The sequence below is a fragment of the Anser cygnoides genome, chromosome 15 (genome assembly GCF_040182565.1).
Source record: "Anser cygnoides isolate HZ-2024a breed goose chromosome 15, Taihu_goose_T2T_genome, whole genome shotgun sequence".
Lineage (NCBI taxonomy): Eukaryota > Metazoa > Chordata > Aves > Anseriformes > Anatidae > Anser > Anser cygnoides.
In genome coordinates, this window is record NC_089887.1 from 7726601 (window position 1) to 7741516 (window position 14916).

The window sequence follows — 14916 nt, forward strand, 5'->3', positions numbered from 1 at the left end:
TCTGCATATACAAATAATATTTCACAACTGAAGAGCTATGAGGGGTGTGTATGTGTGCATGTTCATCTCAAGACAGTAGGATTGCTTTACCTGTCAGTTCTGTTGCTGGACAGAGATCTTGTCCTTTGTCTGTATCCCAGCTGGACACTGACCAAACATCTTTGACTTCTCCATGACTTGTGTGGAATGAGAGGACAGGATCTGGTACTGCAAACACAGAAAAAATAAAATGACTCAATCTGTAATTCTGTGTGTTAAGTATTTGTTTTGATCTTCAGCAAAAACAAATACAGATTATCATCAACCTTCCAGCTTGTTTAGTGGTCGAAACACTTCCGTACCAATGAAAAGATTGTTTATAATGAATGCACAGTGCAGAGTTCAATCTCCTGCTTCCATGCCCAAGAGTGGGACAGACCAGTAAGAATTTAAGTTTAAAAAAGCCTCTGAGTTTTTTTTTTATTTGTTTTTTTGTTTTGTTTTGGGGGCTGGTAATGAAAAAACGTGATTGTTTACAATTAAAAAGCACAAAACAGATTCAAACTTCCCCAGCTAACTGAGCATAACGTGTTTTGGAAGCTAAACATGGAGAGGTAAACCTTGTCGTAAGTACAGAACTGAATGCCACTACCCTCCATAATTACAATACATCCAAGTGTTTCAACAATTAACTACTGTTTTAATCATCATTAAATCTGTAGCTGCCTATAGATGCTTATGGTTAACTACAGTACTCACCCATTAGAAATTCTTGCAGAGACTGCCCTCGGTCTTCACAGGGTCTCGGTGGCTGGCAAGAAGTCTTAAATTCAGTTACTAAATGCTTTGTCTTGTGTTCAAAAAAAAATATTGAAATTACATTGTCCATTTGGATCATGCAAATATCTACCCCCAAAGCACTCTCCTAACCAAATACATTCTTCAATTATGCCTATTTCAAAACATTTAACTTACAATAGTGTTTGACACATTCAAATATTAGCAAAACAGTCACAACACTTTGCCTTTGACAACGGCCAGGGAATTAGGATTATCCTATTTCAGAGTAAAGGAAAGACACAAGTACAGAGAACAAAAGCTCCTGCTCTAATATGCTGTGCTACATTCTATTAGTCATCTATTTCTGGCTATAGGAATATACTACAGGAACTACATTCAGTGAAAAGAAAAGATCATTATTTAGAAGTGTATCTGAGAAGGATCCTTTGAAATCTTTCCTACTGTAATCCCAAGCTTTTACTGTAGCCCAGTGATGCCACTCTTCAGACAAGTGACAGCAGAAGTCTCACAATAGCTCAGGTCAAACATGGTTCCATTTTCAAAGTGTTGGTATGTTTTATTTCATTTTAAGTCAGGAAGTTTCTAAATTCTCTGACTAATCCTTAGTATCTTACCCTAGAATCACAGACATCAAACAGAACATTCTTGTTCTTGGAATATCAAGAATCTCACCATAATCATATTCAGGTATCTTTACTTCACTGATTCTACCCATGGTTAAAAGAATACAGCCTCAATGGGTGCAAAACTGTAAAGGTGGTGATGTTGAAAAAACTGCCAGAAGAAATCTGAAAAGTGTTTTTAGGAAGTATGTTACAGTTACTTTCTCCGGTGCTACTAAATCTCTTTGCCCACTTCTCAGCCTCTAACTCCCCACCTTGCTAATAGAGGTAACACACGTAGCTTTATTCACCACTGGCTTCTGCTTTCGTTTATGTAGAAAATACCAACCAATATCCTAAATAAAAATAGCTAAGAGTATGTGTAGGAGCAAATGCTTTGTTAGCAGTAGAAATATCCCACTTGTAGGCTCATACATGCATTCAGGCAAAGGAACACATTTTAATATTAGGTGAAATTCTAGCCCCTTTCAGAACATGTAACTACCTTGGCTTCTCTGTCACCCATGAATGGCAAACCCTCAACTTTCAGTATGGGCTTTTTATGTACTTCATGCTTCTTTATGTCATCTTGTGATATGACACTTTTGCTTGAAGACAACCATGAGCAACTGTTGAACTCAACTGCCTCAGAAATGTCATCATTTATGTCTGCACCAATTATGCTTCTGCTGTAAGTGTACTAGTAAAAAGTAAACAAGATATTCAATATGTTTTAAATGAAGATTTTTCTATTAGTCTTTGAAAATGAACTAGTTTAATTGGCCTGTTTCACTGTGCTACTGCATGACTACTTGCAGTGATGCAAGGTAATAAGGTTACATAGGAGAGCAAAAAATGGACAGAGAATGGGAAAAGGCAGTGTTCAGTGGCGCTACTTACATAGAGACTGAAATTAGTTTCTGAATTCTCTGCAATTTAATAAAAAATATTTTCATCTTGTGCATAACTCATAATAAGTCTTGCTTTCAACTATCCCGTGTCCCTAAATTACACGAGTGTCGTAGGCAGCATCTTACAACCTACAGAATCCTTACTCAAAAGATTAGCAAAAAGAGGAGTGCAGCATAACCTCTGGGAATGCGCAGGTCCCATCATGTCCAATAGCCTCAAGGCCATTCTTACATGGCAATTTTAGACATCCCACTTAGAGCAGGAGAGGCATGTCCTCCACCAGTCAACCCACTTATCAATTCCCCTTTGAAAACTGGAGAACCTGAAAGTGCTTTATGTGTATTTATAATTATCTATGAAAATGTGCAAGCCTGTTTATACTGTCTATACCGATAATGCAACCTAAGGTACCAACAAACAGAAAAAGCAGAAGGATCCAATAAAATGAGCGTTTATGCAAAAAGATGAATTTGGTTTCTATGTTCAGGCTTTGCAGGGCCTGACTTTGCCCTCTAAATGGATACACGTTTATCAGGTCTGTATTAACTTTACCTGGGAGAGAGAATATTCTGGACACAGAGACACATTCGTGGTTTTCTCGGAGAAATCCTCAACTCTGAAGTTACTTCTCTTCTGATTATCATGATCTACCTGCTCTTTAATCATATCATTGGTAACATACACCAGCGCACAATCGAGAAGAGCTTCAACAAATTCAAGAAAAACCAACTAGAGTAAAACAAAATACAGTGATTACTTCATTAATTTTCACAAATCCTTTCATCACAGGCAAATGTGTCTGAGCAAACAAAGAACTCAAAAACTGATTGTTCACAAAGCCTCACCTGCTTCATGTATCTACTCGAACATCCCTTCTTTTGGAGAAAAAACGAAAATTAAATTGAAAAATTCAGTCAATGATATACTGTCTTATGCCTTATACAAATCTCATTGAAATAAAATACCGAATAGATTTTTGCTATATCTGGAGCTACAAGAAATTTTTCCCTGAGCAATAACATAAAATTATTGGCGTTACTTAAAATGTTTAATTGTACATGATGCTTCCAGAGAGACCAAGAATGGGTGTATAATGAATCCTTTATTAGTGCTTATACACTGTACTCTCAGTTTATCAGATACTGTTTAAAATCATATTCAAATCATATTCAGTCATATTCAATTACATCATTTACAATAGATTGTCACTGGATAAGAGCTAGTTCTTTAAGGGTGAAGGCCCTCTATGGCATGCCAACTCGAAGCTCAAGAGTCTTCTACCATTCCTCAATGGATAGTGACTCTTGGTGACACCTCACGCATCGCTAACCAAGTATTTCGCCCTCTGTGTTACAATACTTTTAAGGTGTTATCTCTATGATCAGCGCACAGGTATGCTGAGACTATACCGAAGGCAATATAATAAGCAAAACATGGAATTACACAAGCTGCACTAGAAGATATGGGCACAGAACAACAGAAGATAAAAATATTACAAATTTTGTGCTCATTTTTTCATAATAAATTACATTTTCCTCCCCTTTTTAGCAGAAGGGAAACTGCAACATTTTCTAAAATTAATTTTAATTGTTCCTGTAGCAATGAACTACTATGTAGTATATTTTTTCCATACACACCTCCTGCTCCAGGTTGGTACTACTGCTGTCATGTAGAGATGGACCATCTTTGACAAGTATTTCCACAAGTCTCGAAGCAGTTAATTGTTTGCTGAGAAGTTTAAAATCCTGTGTAAGATTAAATATTACATGTTAACAGCACTTAAGGCATTCCCATATGAACCTAATCCAATTCCCCTTAAAGCCTGCGTCAAAATTTCTATTGGTTTCTAATGATACTTCCACTACACAAGTAATGATAGATTGAAATTCTGGATCAACAGAAGTCAACAGTAATTTTTCTGGCAATTCAAAAACAGTGTTAAGAAAGAACTTGAGAAAGCTCATAAATAAGAATTTTAATATTACAATTTTGCCATCTGATAGTTTTAGTTAGAAAATTTCAAGGAAAAGAAAAAAGGCTTGGATTTAAACAGTGAAAGGGACTCAAAACACAGTTATATCAATGGAAATTGTTTCATAGCTTCAGTGTAATCTATGTCTGTCCCTGGATTGCTGAATTTTAGTAAAGAATCTCATGACCATGATGCAGTAAATTAAATTAGTACCTTATTAAAATTCCTTATTTTGTTATTTCAAAAGTTTCCAGTCTTTGAGTTCTACCAGTATGACATTTCGGCATATATATTTTATGGGAGGAAAAAGAAAAAGAAAAAAAACAGCAAAAATATTTATATTCCCTTAAAACATGCGTCTGAGTTTTGGTGATTTGAAATAATCAAGTAAGAAATCAGAAGGCAATCCTGCGAAGAGCACATAAATTTCTATGTAACAACTGTAACATCTGTTGGACAGTTTCTACAAACGGCAATACTCATATTTTTTCAACTGTGCAGAAGTCACAGGGAGAATTTTTAAATGCCTATAAAAACTGAAAAAAGTGCACTTAATCACACACACACAAAAAAAAAAATAAATTACATTCAACATCCAGAGGAACTGCCTCATTTTCATTGTGGGTTCAAATGGAGGTCTGGTATTTGATCTACAAAAGGCTCTGTATATTTCCCAGCATTTGTCAATGTAGCTCAGGGCAAAAACAGTACGACGTTGTTCAGAAAACAAGATACCTGTAAAAGTTAATTGGGAAAAAACATCAGTTACCAGAAAATTGTGATGTATGTGGTACTAAATGAATTTTACACAGTACAGAAGAATATCCAGAATATTACTTACCCTGGATATGACATGCAGTGGGAATAACATTCCTGGACACCATTTCTACAAAACACTTACTCAGATAAGGACCTTTGTCCCTACAGGTGAAACAAAAATTACATTTTTTCATTTGCACAAAATGTAAAATAAAAGTTTTTTTTTAATTATGATGTTTTTTAAAAAGTACATTTATCCTGTAAAAGTTTTACAACAGATTTTTCTTGGACACTCTTCAGTGAATCTCAGGACTCTTGGTAAAAGTCCTTCCCAAAACCATCTTGAATTATGACTCCCTCATATAGAACCAAGGAGAGAAGATTCACATTTATTTCTGTTCAGTATGAAAATGTCATTTAATTAATGCAAAAATCATTAAGTAGAAATTTCAAAAACACCCTCATGTTGTATGATGAAAAGTCCACTGAAATTCCATAGTCTACCTTGCACTTCAGAAATATTTGCTACAATTTATATAGACTAGTTTAAAAAATCAAACAAAAAAAGAAGAAAAAAAGCATTTCACCCATACATCCACCTCCAAAAGCACTAATATATGGTTTCTGCAATACCACAGCTGGTACTACTTTGTTAATAGTTCCAGTATTGGTTACCGGGATATTTTGCCCAGTATCAGAACAGGCAACAGAAAGAGAATGAATAATCAAGAGTGCAAAGGCAAGCCAACGTCCTGGGAGAAGGAGAATGAAGGAGAGGAAGAAGTCCTTGTCTGGGAAGAATCAAACACTACGCTGAAATAAATTTCACTGAAAGGTGAAACTTACTTGTGCTCCTTATGATAGATATGAAATGCTAGATGAATAAGGTGAGATAAAAATGTTCTGAAGAGTAAAGTCTCATATGGAGAATGTATCTCCTCAAGTGGTGTTTTATCACCTAAAAAAATTGAAAAAATAACCTCTATTGCTATCATGTACATTAAAATGCTCTATAACTGTATTGAGCTTATAGCTTTCTTATCCTCTCCGTCTCTACATATCGCAGTGAAATAACACTCCTGGAAGAATCTGACGAGACACAGCATCACTTCCAAATAAGCAGGGCAAGGGAGCACAGTCCACCTATATCTATACCTTATCATTTCTCTTTCTAAAAATTCATCCCCTCAGCATATGCAAATAGAAGGGGGAGTTGAAGTTGGAGTTAATCCCTTCACACACTGGGGACACTGCAGTGTGTCTTTATAACAAAGGCACAGTGCAGGTCTAAATTGAGCTGACTCATAAACTGGCTCTATGGAAGAAAAAAAAAATACTACATGAAAACCTGAGATAAGAGCACTTAACATAAATACGGAAGATTTTTGTCTTCTACTGGTTCTTCTCAGACCTCTTAAAACCATGTGTAACTGTAGCAACAAGACCAGTGGTGAAAAAGTTTTTATACAGATGTCTGTCTCCATAGAACAATTTTTAAGTGGTATTTTAATTTTGCATTTCTCTCACCTAAGCATCTAAAGTGCTTTTAAAAGTGTTAATACATCCACTGAAAATTCACAAGCACAGAGGAACTTGCTTTGTGCCACTTACCTATGAGTAGAGTCTGCCACTCCCACTCTCCATAGCTTACTATTGAAATACCTAGATCCTACATCCTAATCAACAGAAATACAAACCACTCAATATTCGATCCATTTCAGCGAGAGTTATGTTGGAGTGATGAAGCTGGCAGTCCTTCAGAAATCTCCAAAATTGGAGCCTAGTCATAAGGAAGGTGTTGTCATGAGCATCATCACAGCCCAAGCTGCTGTAGAAACTGTAAACTCTTCTCAGTGCTGTAATATGTCTCAACACAGCAAATTCTACCTAAATAAAGCAGGATATGTTTTCAGTATAGTCTCATAGAAAGTAGGAAGCAGCTTATATGGAGTATGTAATGCTTCTGATCTTCTAAATTCCTGGCTAAGGACTCAGCAGGGCATTACTCAAATGAAGTTACAATACATATTTTTTGGTGACTGATAAAAATAAATTTGTCTCTGTCTGCTAGTAGACAACCCTCCCAGTAGCTGCAAGTAGTTGCTGAGTGCCCTTATGAATGTTAACGTATTTTTTATTGTTTTCTAGTAGCTGCTCAGTAAGAGTCAATACAGTGTATTCATTATTTGTGCTTTTTTTTCACAGCCTTCAGATTTTTGAAAAATTCTTGAACAAAAAGACTTACACTAATATACGTAAACTAGAAATAATGTGAATCTCACTGTAGAAAAAAATGACATGAAAAAAATGACTAGACAGTAGGCTCTTACTTGTCTCGTTTCTTCCTGTCTCTCTTCCCCTGGTAACAAGTCAAGCAGTGAAGATATATCTAATTCAATATCTGATCCCAGAGTAGAAGGATTTTCTGAGTCGTTAACGATTCCAATGGTTTCTAACATACAAGTAAATAAATTAGAAACAAAATTAAATTAAATACACACACAAGTAAAAGAAACCATACATTATTCCTTCTTGTTTTACTGACTTCAGAGAAAAACAGACTCCTTTACAGTGAACGGTGCACATTTCATTATCAACAGCATAGCTATTAAAGTGTATTTTTTTTCAAATCCAACCACTAACAAAAAAAAAATGCATATCTTATATCTGCTATGAAACTTCTAAACAGTGTTTCAAAACCATAAGAAGATGCAGTGTGAATGTATCACTTAGCGTGATATGTATCAGTGTGAATGTATCACTGGAAACAAGAATAGGAACAAGAATATTAAAATAACTTTTAAATTAAAGCAAAAAGTATTAAAATAACTTCTGTCTTCATCAAAGTTCTTTGAAAAAATAGGTCTGGCTCTCAAATTAGCATGAACAGCTTCACATTATAGAAGAAAGAACAACAAAATCTGAATTGGGTAGAATTTGTGTTCTTACGCTACTTACCAGTGCCAAAACGACTTCCTGCGCAAATGGCATTCAACTCTTTTGCATCCATTGCACCTGCTTGAAAAGCAGGATATCCTACCATATTATCATCTATAAACTCTCCTTCATAAACATTCCCATTCTTGAAAACAAACTTGCCCTACAGACAGATGCAATTGATTAATTTTCTTATTTAATCAAAGACCAGGAAAAAGTAACACTAATGTTCTCAATTAAACTTCCTTTTAAACAATCTTGGTTATAAAGCATTATACGAGATAAAATAAAGCAAAAGAATTTTTCATACCCTCTTTTATAAAGTATTTTGTCATCTGTTAATTAAAGTACACTGACGGAAAGAAGAATTGCCAACATATCCTTTTTATTTTGTAACATATTTTGAAAGAAAAACACCCCCCACACACCCATATAGAAAGACTGCAGTCTTTCTTACTGCTTTAACAATGTGCCCATGGTTGAGTGGTTTTTTGTTTGTTTCTTTTAAACAATCTGCTAATGTGAGAACATCTCTGTGCAAGGATAGCTTGAAATCCATTAGCTCATAGGATAAAAGCACTGACCAACTGCTGCAAAAGTCAAGATGCACCAATTGAACTTAAAATCTCCACAGTGAAATATATTTCATTATACACATAACACACACTTAACTATAGAGTCAGACAAGTGGCCTAGCAAGGTCCCTGAAAAGGCTCCTACTGCTCTTAGTGGAGTCTGTCCTTTATGTTAGGATTCCATCCACAATGCAAATTGAATGTAGCTTTTGGTACAGAAATCTCAAGATCCACTATACAAGATCAGAATGGACTAATCTGGTGTTTTCTCTTGCTTTGTCTTATTACTTGTCAATACGCACCTTGCCATGCTTCTTATTACAAACCCATTCGCCATCATACACTGCTCCACTGGCATAGATGAACCTCCCATGTCCATGTCGTTCCCCATTTACAAAATTCCCTATGTATTTATTTCTTAAAGGGTACTGAGATGCAGGCATTCTCTTCAGAAACCATATGTGGGTGCCATATCCATGCTGAAAAAAATTCGTGTGGTTAAAAAAAAAAAAAGTCTCCAGAAGAACTACTACTGCTACCTGTCCTGACTTTTATAAAGGACAACCTCCTAGGCATCTCTAAGAGTTGCTACTGATAAGTCTCTCAAATAAAAGCACACAGTGAATAGCTGTAGTACTTCAAACCATACATAGAACTATATTCTACAAATGTGCGTGTGAAAAGCATTCAGCGGATATACCGAATGAACATATACTTAAGCAGGCTTTACCAACAGGACTCCTAAAAACGTCCTTCCCATCTGAATCCTTTCAACTGTAATGCTGAACAGCCAGGTGAGGAACAGCATGCCACAAAGCGCCACGATGTTCCAGAAGCTGGACTCCTCGACAATTTTATGCAGAGTAAAAAGACAGAGGAAGTTGTTCCCATTCTTTTTCCAACAGAATAATATATGGAAGGAACAGAAAATGCCAGAAATCTCCTTATACCCTAAACCTTTTACAAGAGGGAGCAGTGAAGTCTCATATTTTACAGATGACACAAGTAAACTGTCACATACAGTCATGGCCAAAGTCTTATCTCAAGCTAAGTATAGCCACAAAAATTTAACTTTTCTAATGGGAAATAAGATTCTTAATAATCAAAAAAAAAAGTTTTAAAAATTAAATTATAATTTTGTAAGATTAAGTCAAAAGCCATTAAAAATGGGAATATTCCAAACATGAGAATCAACTTAGAACAAACATCATATTTCCTCAATCTCAACTAGCAAGATCGTACCATGCTTCTTTGATCTTGCACAAAACTCCCTATCTAGTTTGAATAGAGCAAAGGATAGATGTTCAACTAAAGAGGTTGCTGGGGAAGAAATCAATACCTGTATGCCATACACCCACTGTCCAATATACTCTTGATTATCTGTCAACCACCTCATTCTTCCTCTTCCGTGACGTACATTTTTCTCCCACTGACCTTCATAGGTATTGCCAGACTTATAGCTGCAAAAAGAAAAAAACGTTAAGATTTCACACTGAATTCTGAGTGAGTCCTATGAAAGCAGAGTTTATGCAAAGCCTCAATGCTAATAAATTTAGCATTTCTTAATGTTAAATATTAGTGTTAGTTTGAAAGCTGGCTCACTGTGACATGGATACACAGGTTTGACTGTACTCACTCTTTGCCAAATCTTAACTAATAAATCATTGTAAAAATATTAACCAGATCTTTTTTTCTCCAAAGAGACTTTGTCATAACTAATAAAAATATTATCTTATATATAACTAGACCAAATAATTCATTTATTCATGAAAGCACCTCTATCTGTTCAAATCAATTCAGTTCATTTGTTTTGAAATGTTGATTTGTGGTTTACTAAAGCTGATTCAGGATAATTTCATCTTTATAGTCTATCTTTTTGGCAATAATCAATAAAATACAGTAACATAAAAACATAACTCATAGAGAAGGTCTATGTTATTACAGTCAAGCGCTTCGTACAGTTATTTTTTCCACTGCAGTACATACTACATACACATAGTACATACTACTATGAAATGGCAGCACTTGCACCTGCTTTAAACAATAGGAAAAAACATATGACAATATATGCAAAATAAATAACATGAAGATAAGAACAAAAGTGTTATAATCTTTACCATCTCATTCCCCATCCTTCTTTGACGTTATTTAGCCAGTCACCTGAATACCAAGAGGTGTACTCCCGATCATAATAAACGGTACCCTGAATGAAACAGTACCATCAAATTAAATCAATACCTAAGTATTCATCTACACTTAGAAAACATCACTTCGTCTATCTAACACATCCGGAAGGTGGGTTCACTTTATCCTTTGTGGAAAGCAGTAACACACTGCTGATAGAATGTGGCTACGGATGCAGTCATCAATTTTGGCTTTGTCATCATGTAATTGGAGCAGCCTTAAGGATTAATAGAACACACAACAGACCAATTACTCTTTTGGCACACTACTCATCCCTTCTACTACAAACAAGATCCCAACGCAGTTGTTTTAATTACTGTTCACAACCTCAGAAAAGGTTCTGACAAAAAAAAAAGAAAAGGAATCTCTATGTAGGATAAGACCATGCAATGACACAAAACATTTTTGGAAAATCCCTGCACAAGAGTGGATTATGTTCTAGATGGTACACACCCAAAACTATGCTCATTTGGTGTTTTTATTTACCTTTCCATGTCTTTTGCCTTTATACCAGTAACCAATATAAGAAACTGGATGGGTACTGCTCCTGAAAAAGCCAAATCCATGCCTAAGTCCATTCTCGATCGATCCTTCATAATAGCTGCCATCATTCCACGTATAGCATCCATTAAACATCTGCACATTCTTAACAAATGTTCCCTAAAAGATTAAATTACAACATTTAAAAAACTAAGGCATTTGACTCGCTGTTCCTCCTTAACACAAGGAAGACATAACCAACTGAGGACTCAGATTTATGGCTGAAATCACTACCACAGTTCTGCAGTTGCAACCTGTATTGTACCAATTACTGTAACGTAACTACTTCCCTCAAATTTACACATCTAATCGGCTGTAACAGTGTTCAGTCACAAGGTATAATGCACTTTACCTCGTACTTCACTCCATCAGCCCATGTGTAAGTCCCTTGTCCATGCATAAACCCTTCAGAAAACATCCCCTTTAAAAAGAAAAGAACAGTATTGTTTGCAAATTTATTCCAACCACAACTGAAGCCTACAGTGACCATAAAATTTCATAATAATAGCATATTAAATTCCCTCCAACTACTAGTTGCCAATGAAGTTTTAATGCCAGAAACCAACAAAGCTTTCGATGCTTACACATTTTAAGCACTCAGCCTCCACCTACATTAAGAGAAACAGCCTGTTTGATCTAGAAAAATCAGTTGATCCATCCCTATTTTTTAATTAATTTATACACCCACCTTATACATGTTTCCTCCCTCAAAATATGCAACACCTTCACCCTCATACAATCCATGGACTTTTTCACCTTCATAGCTACAAGGAAAACAAACTAAAGATGAACATTTCAAGTCACCAATACACCTAAATCATGGCAGACATACAATAAATGACTTTTGTTTCACCATGGTTTGAACACAGGTCAGTTATTGTATCTTGTGTAGAAAACAGAGCTACAAAACTTCCAATTTTCAGAATCCTCCCTGTAGTATTTCACATAACTACCATGTTGCCACAGACCCAAATTATTTTCAATTAAAAAATAAATAAAATAAAATCATACTGGTAGCATTTATTAGCTTACAACCAGGCAACGTGGTGAATATGTGAAACATTACATACAGTTCCCTTGAACTACAAAAGTATTTGTTATACAATGGCATTCACCTGTCTCCCTCAGTTCAGGATATTTGTAAAGGATATGAACAGCCCTACACATTAAAAAGCAGCAACAACTGAAAATTAAGTGATGTGGGTAAATTTTTTCTACGTGTTGATACATTTAGACTAAACTTCACCACACCTAAACAAAACTTAAAGAATGAGACTTCTGGCAAGCAGCGAGTGCCAGCAACACTCTAGAATCCAGGAAGGCAGTAGAATTTCTATGTGTATCACTTTTATAACGTGTCAAGGCTACTAGAGCTGAATAACCTCATATGCTGTCTCAAATCAGGTATCTGATCCATATTTGTATGACAAAAACGTGTATCACTGTACACCACAGATACTTAAATGAGAATTCCCAATTTAACTAATATATTTGTAACAACCATACCTTTTTACAATAAGCTGAGTAAGAACAGGCTCCTCATAGTATTGAGGAACATTTTGGACTGGACGTTCTTCTACCTCCTCCGGTTCTTTATCTGATACTGCTGCGCTTGTCTGTGCTTCTTGCAAATCTGTTAGCTTTGTTGAACTACTCTCAGTTCTGGCACCTTGTTCAGCGATAGAAGGACGTACAGACCTTTCTGACTTCTTGACATCTTTCTTCTTATCCTTTGCCATAACTACTGAATTGCCTCAACATCTATTATCCTCCCAAGTATCTACTGTCTTCTTATACAAAGATTTTTCCCCATATCTGATGCAAAAAAAACAAACAACACAGATAACTACATGAAAAAACTGTAAGTCTTTCCTCAAGTATATTCACTTAAATACATACACATATGCATACAGGTATTTAAAATCAGTGCTGTAATAAGAGTAATTCCTCAAAGAAGTGTTTTCAGCCTGTGGCAGTCAGACTGCAGGGTTAACCAGAACCAGAGTCTGCCTCTATGAAATCCATCAAATACTGACAAAACACTATCATCAGTAGACCAATTTCTGCTATGCAGAGAGGTGTCCATCTTTACTAGGGCAATTTTAGGGTCTAGATTTAATCATGTAGAAAAGTTGAACACCTTTTCTCTTAAGAAGACAGTTTAATGGGCTTCTTTAAAGTTACAGTTGAAAGAGTATTTTGGATTTTAACCTGCTTTTGTTGAACTGCAGACAACCACAACATACAAAAACCATTACAGTTTATGAAAAAACAGGCTATTTTGCCAGTCGTTACACGAATGCCTTGGGACAGCTTCCCCAGCCATAACAACAAAAAATCCCACTCTTTTCACAGACGAGCCATCACTGCTCTGTAATACAAGAATCAATCCCGCATTTTGCAGCGGCGGGAACCGACAGAGCCAGCCTCAAGCACCCGCCATGTTCTCACCACAGCCTGGCTCCAGCAGGCGCCTGAACCCCTCAGGCACTACCACAGCAATCGCGCCCAGGCTGCGCGGAAGACCCGAGCGGGCGCGAAATGGCGACCGGGTGCAGCCCCCGGAGCACGGACAGAGCCGCGGGACCCCCGGGCCGCCGCCCTCTCCCGCGCAGCCGCTCCGCGGCCGGGGCTGCCGGAGCCTCCGTAGCCGTAGCAACTGCGGCGCCCAGCCCGGCCCCCAGGCCGGCGAGGCCCCGCCGCTGCCCGGGGAAAAGCCCAGAGCGCGCCCGGCCCGTGCCGCCCTCAGGGGAGCGGCCGCCCCCTCGCCCGGCGCTGAGGGGAGCCGGGCTTTGTGCTCGCTGTAGGGCCGGAGGAGGTTGTTTCTGCCTTACGCGGGCCGCGAGGGAAACCGCTTTACCTTGGGTTTATTTTACTTTGTGAAATCACGGATTAAAACTGCCCGTTATCAGATGTTGAACTCGTTCCACAGATAGTGTATTTATGGTACTTGGCACATTCACACTCAAACTCAAGACAGCTACAGACATTTGGATATGGTCTCTGAGTGTGCCCATCAAAGCCGCAAAGCTGAGAGAAGCAGTAGATGCTGATCTGCACCAGGACAGCTCCACCATCACAGCCACAGCGCTCCATAAAAAAGAGCAGTCAAAAATAAAAAAAAAGTCCCCTAGGTCAAATCTTAGTCCTACAAAAATCAAAGACCTTTTTAGTTGTTTTGTTTTGTTTTTTTAATATGACTATTTTCTAACTATTGTGATTCTAATAAGAGTGAGTTTGGTCTGACTTGTAATACTCCCTTCTCCCCAGTGCCTGGTGAAACAGCCTTTTGGGTGTTCATTCTCTGAAAAACAAGCACTGTTCTTGAAAAAAAGTGTTTGAGATATGAATGGGAACAATGCTAATTAAAAGTAAATATGCTGGATAAGTTATTCTTTTTGAACATTAACTAGCAATGCCAGTAAGTTAATCGTTAAATGCAATATTAATGCTTGAAGTAATTACAAATGAAACCCAGCTTTATTGTAAGTAAAAAATAATTGTATTTCACTTGCAGATCATTTACATTTTCTTTAAATGATCTGTTTGTACATCCTGTATATGATAATTTTATGTTTTATGGCATTACTAGACTTAAATTAACATTACACTTAAGAATCACTGTATTTGCTACAACTGAGGGTCACCCACTCTT

At 36.8% G+C, this 14916-nt stretch overlaps 1 protein-coding gene across 19 annotated transcripts in view; it reads right to left on the reverse strand.

Annotated features, from left to right (window-relative positions):
- Positions 1–14763, reverse strand: part of LOC106033513 (radial spoke head 10 homolog B-like) — a 27104-nt gene extending 12341 nt beyond the window's left edge. For 10 of the 19 annotated variants that reach the window (XR_007163852.2, XR_010825023.1, XR_010825022.1 and 7 more), the window contains exons 1-19: positions 13713–14763; positions 12768–13076; positions 11950–12025; positions 11614–11682; positions 11208–11381; positions 10655–10740; positions 9877–9997; positions 8840–9016; positions 7984–8125; positions 7356–7477; positions 6723–6912; positions 5872–5983; positions 5108–5187; positions 4853–5001; positions 3932–4039; positions 2847–3023; positions 1888–2082; positions 739–829; positions 91–207 (exon numbers count right to left, since the gene is read on the reverse strand). Coding sequence is in view for 16 of the 19 variants with exons in the window: in XM_013177081.3 (XP_013032535.3) it covers positions 91–207; positions 739–829; positions 1888–2082; positions 2847–3023; positions 3932–4039; positions 4853–5001; positions 5108–5187; positions 5872–5983; positions 6723–6912; positions 7356–7477; positions 7984–8125; positions 8840–9016; positions 9877–9997; positions 10655–10740; positions 11208–11381; positions 11614–11682; positions 11950–12025; positions 12768–13000 (2419 nt within the window). In the remaining 3 variants the exon portion in view is untranslated. The other 9 variants (XM_013177077.3, XM_048065503.2, XM_013177073.3 and 6 more) reach the window with 9 other exon arrangements.
- Between the last annotated feature and the right edge of the window lie 153 nt (positions 14764–14916).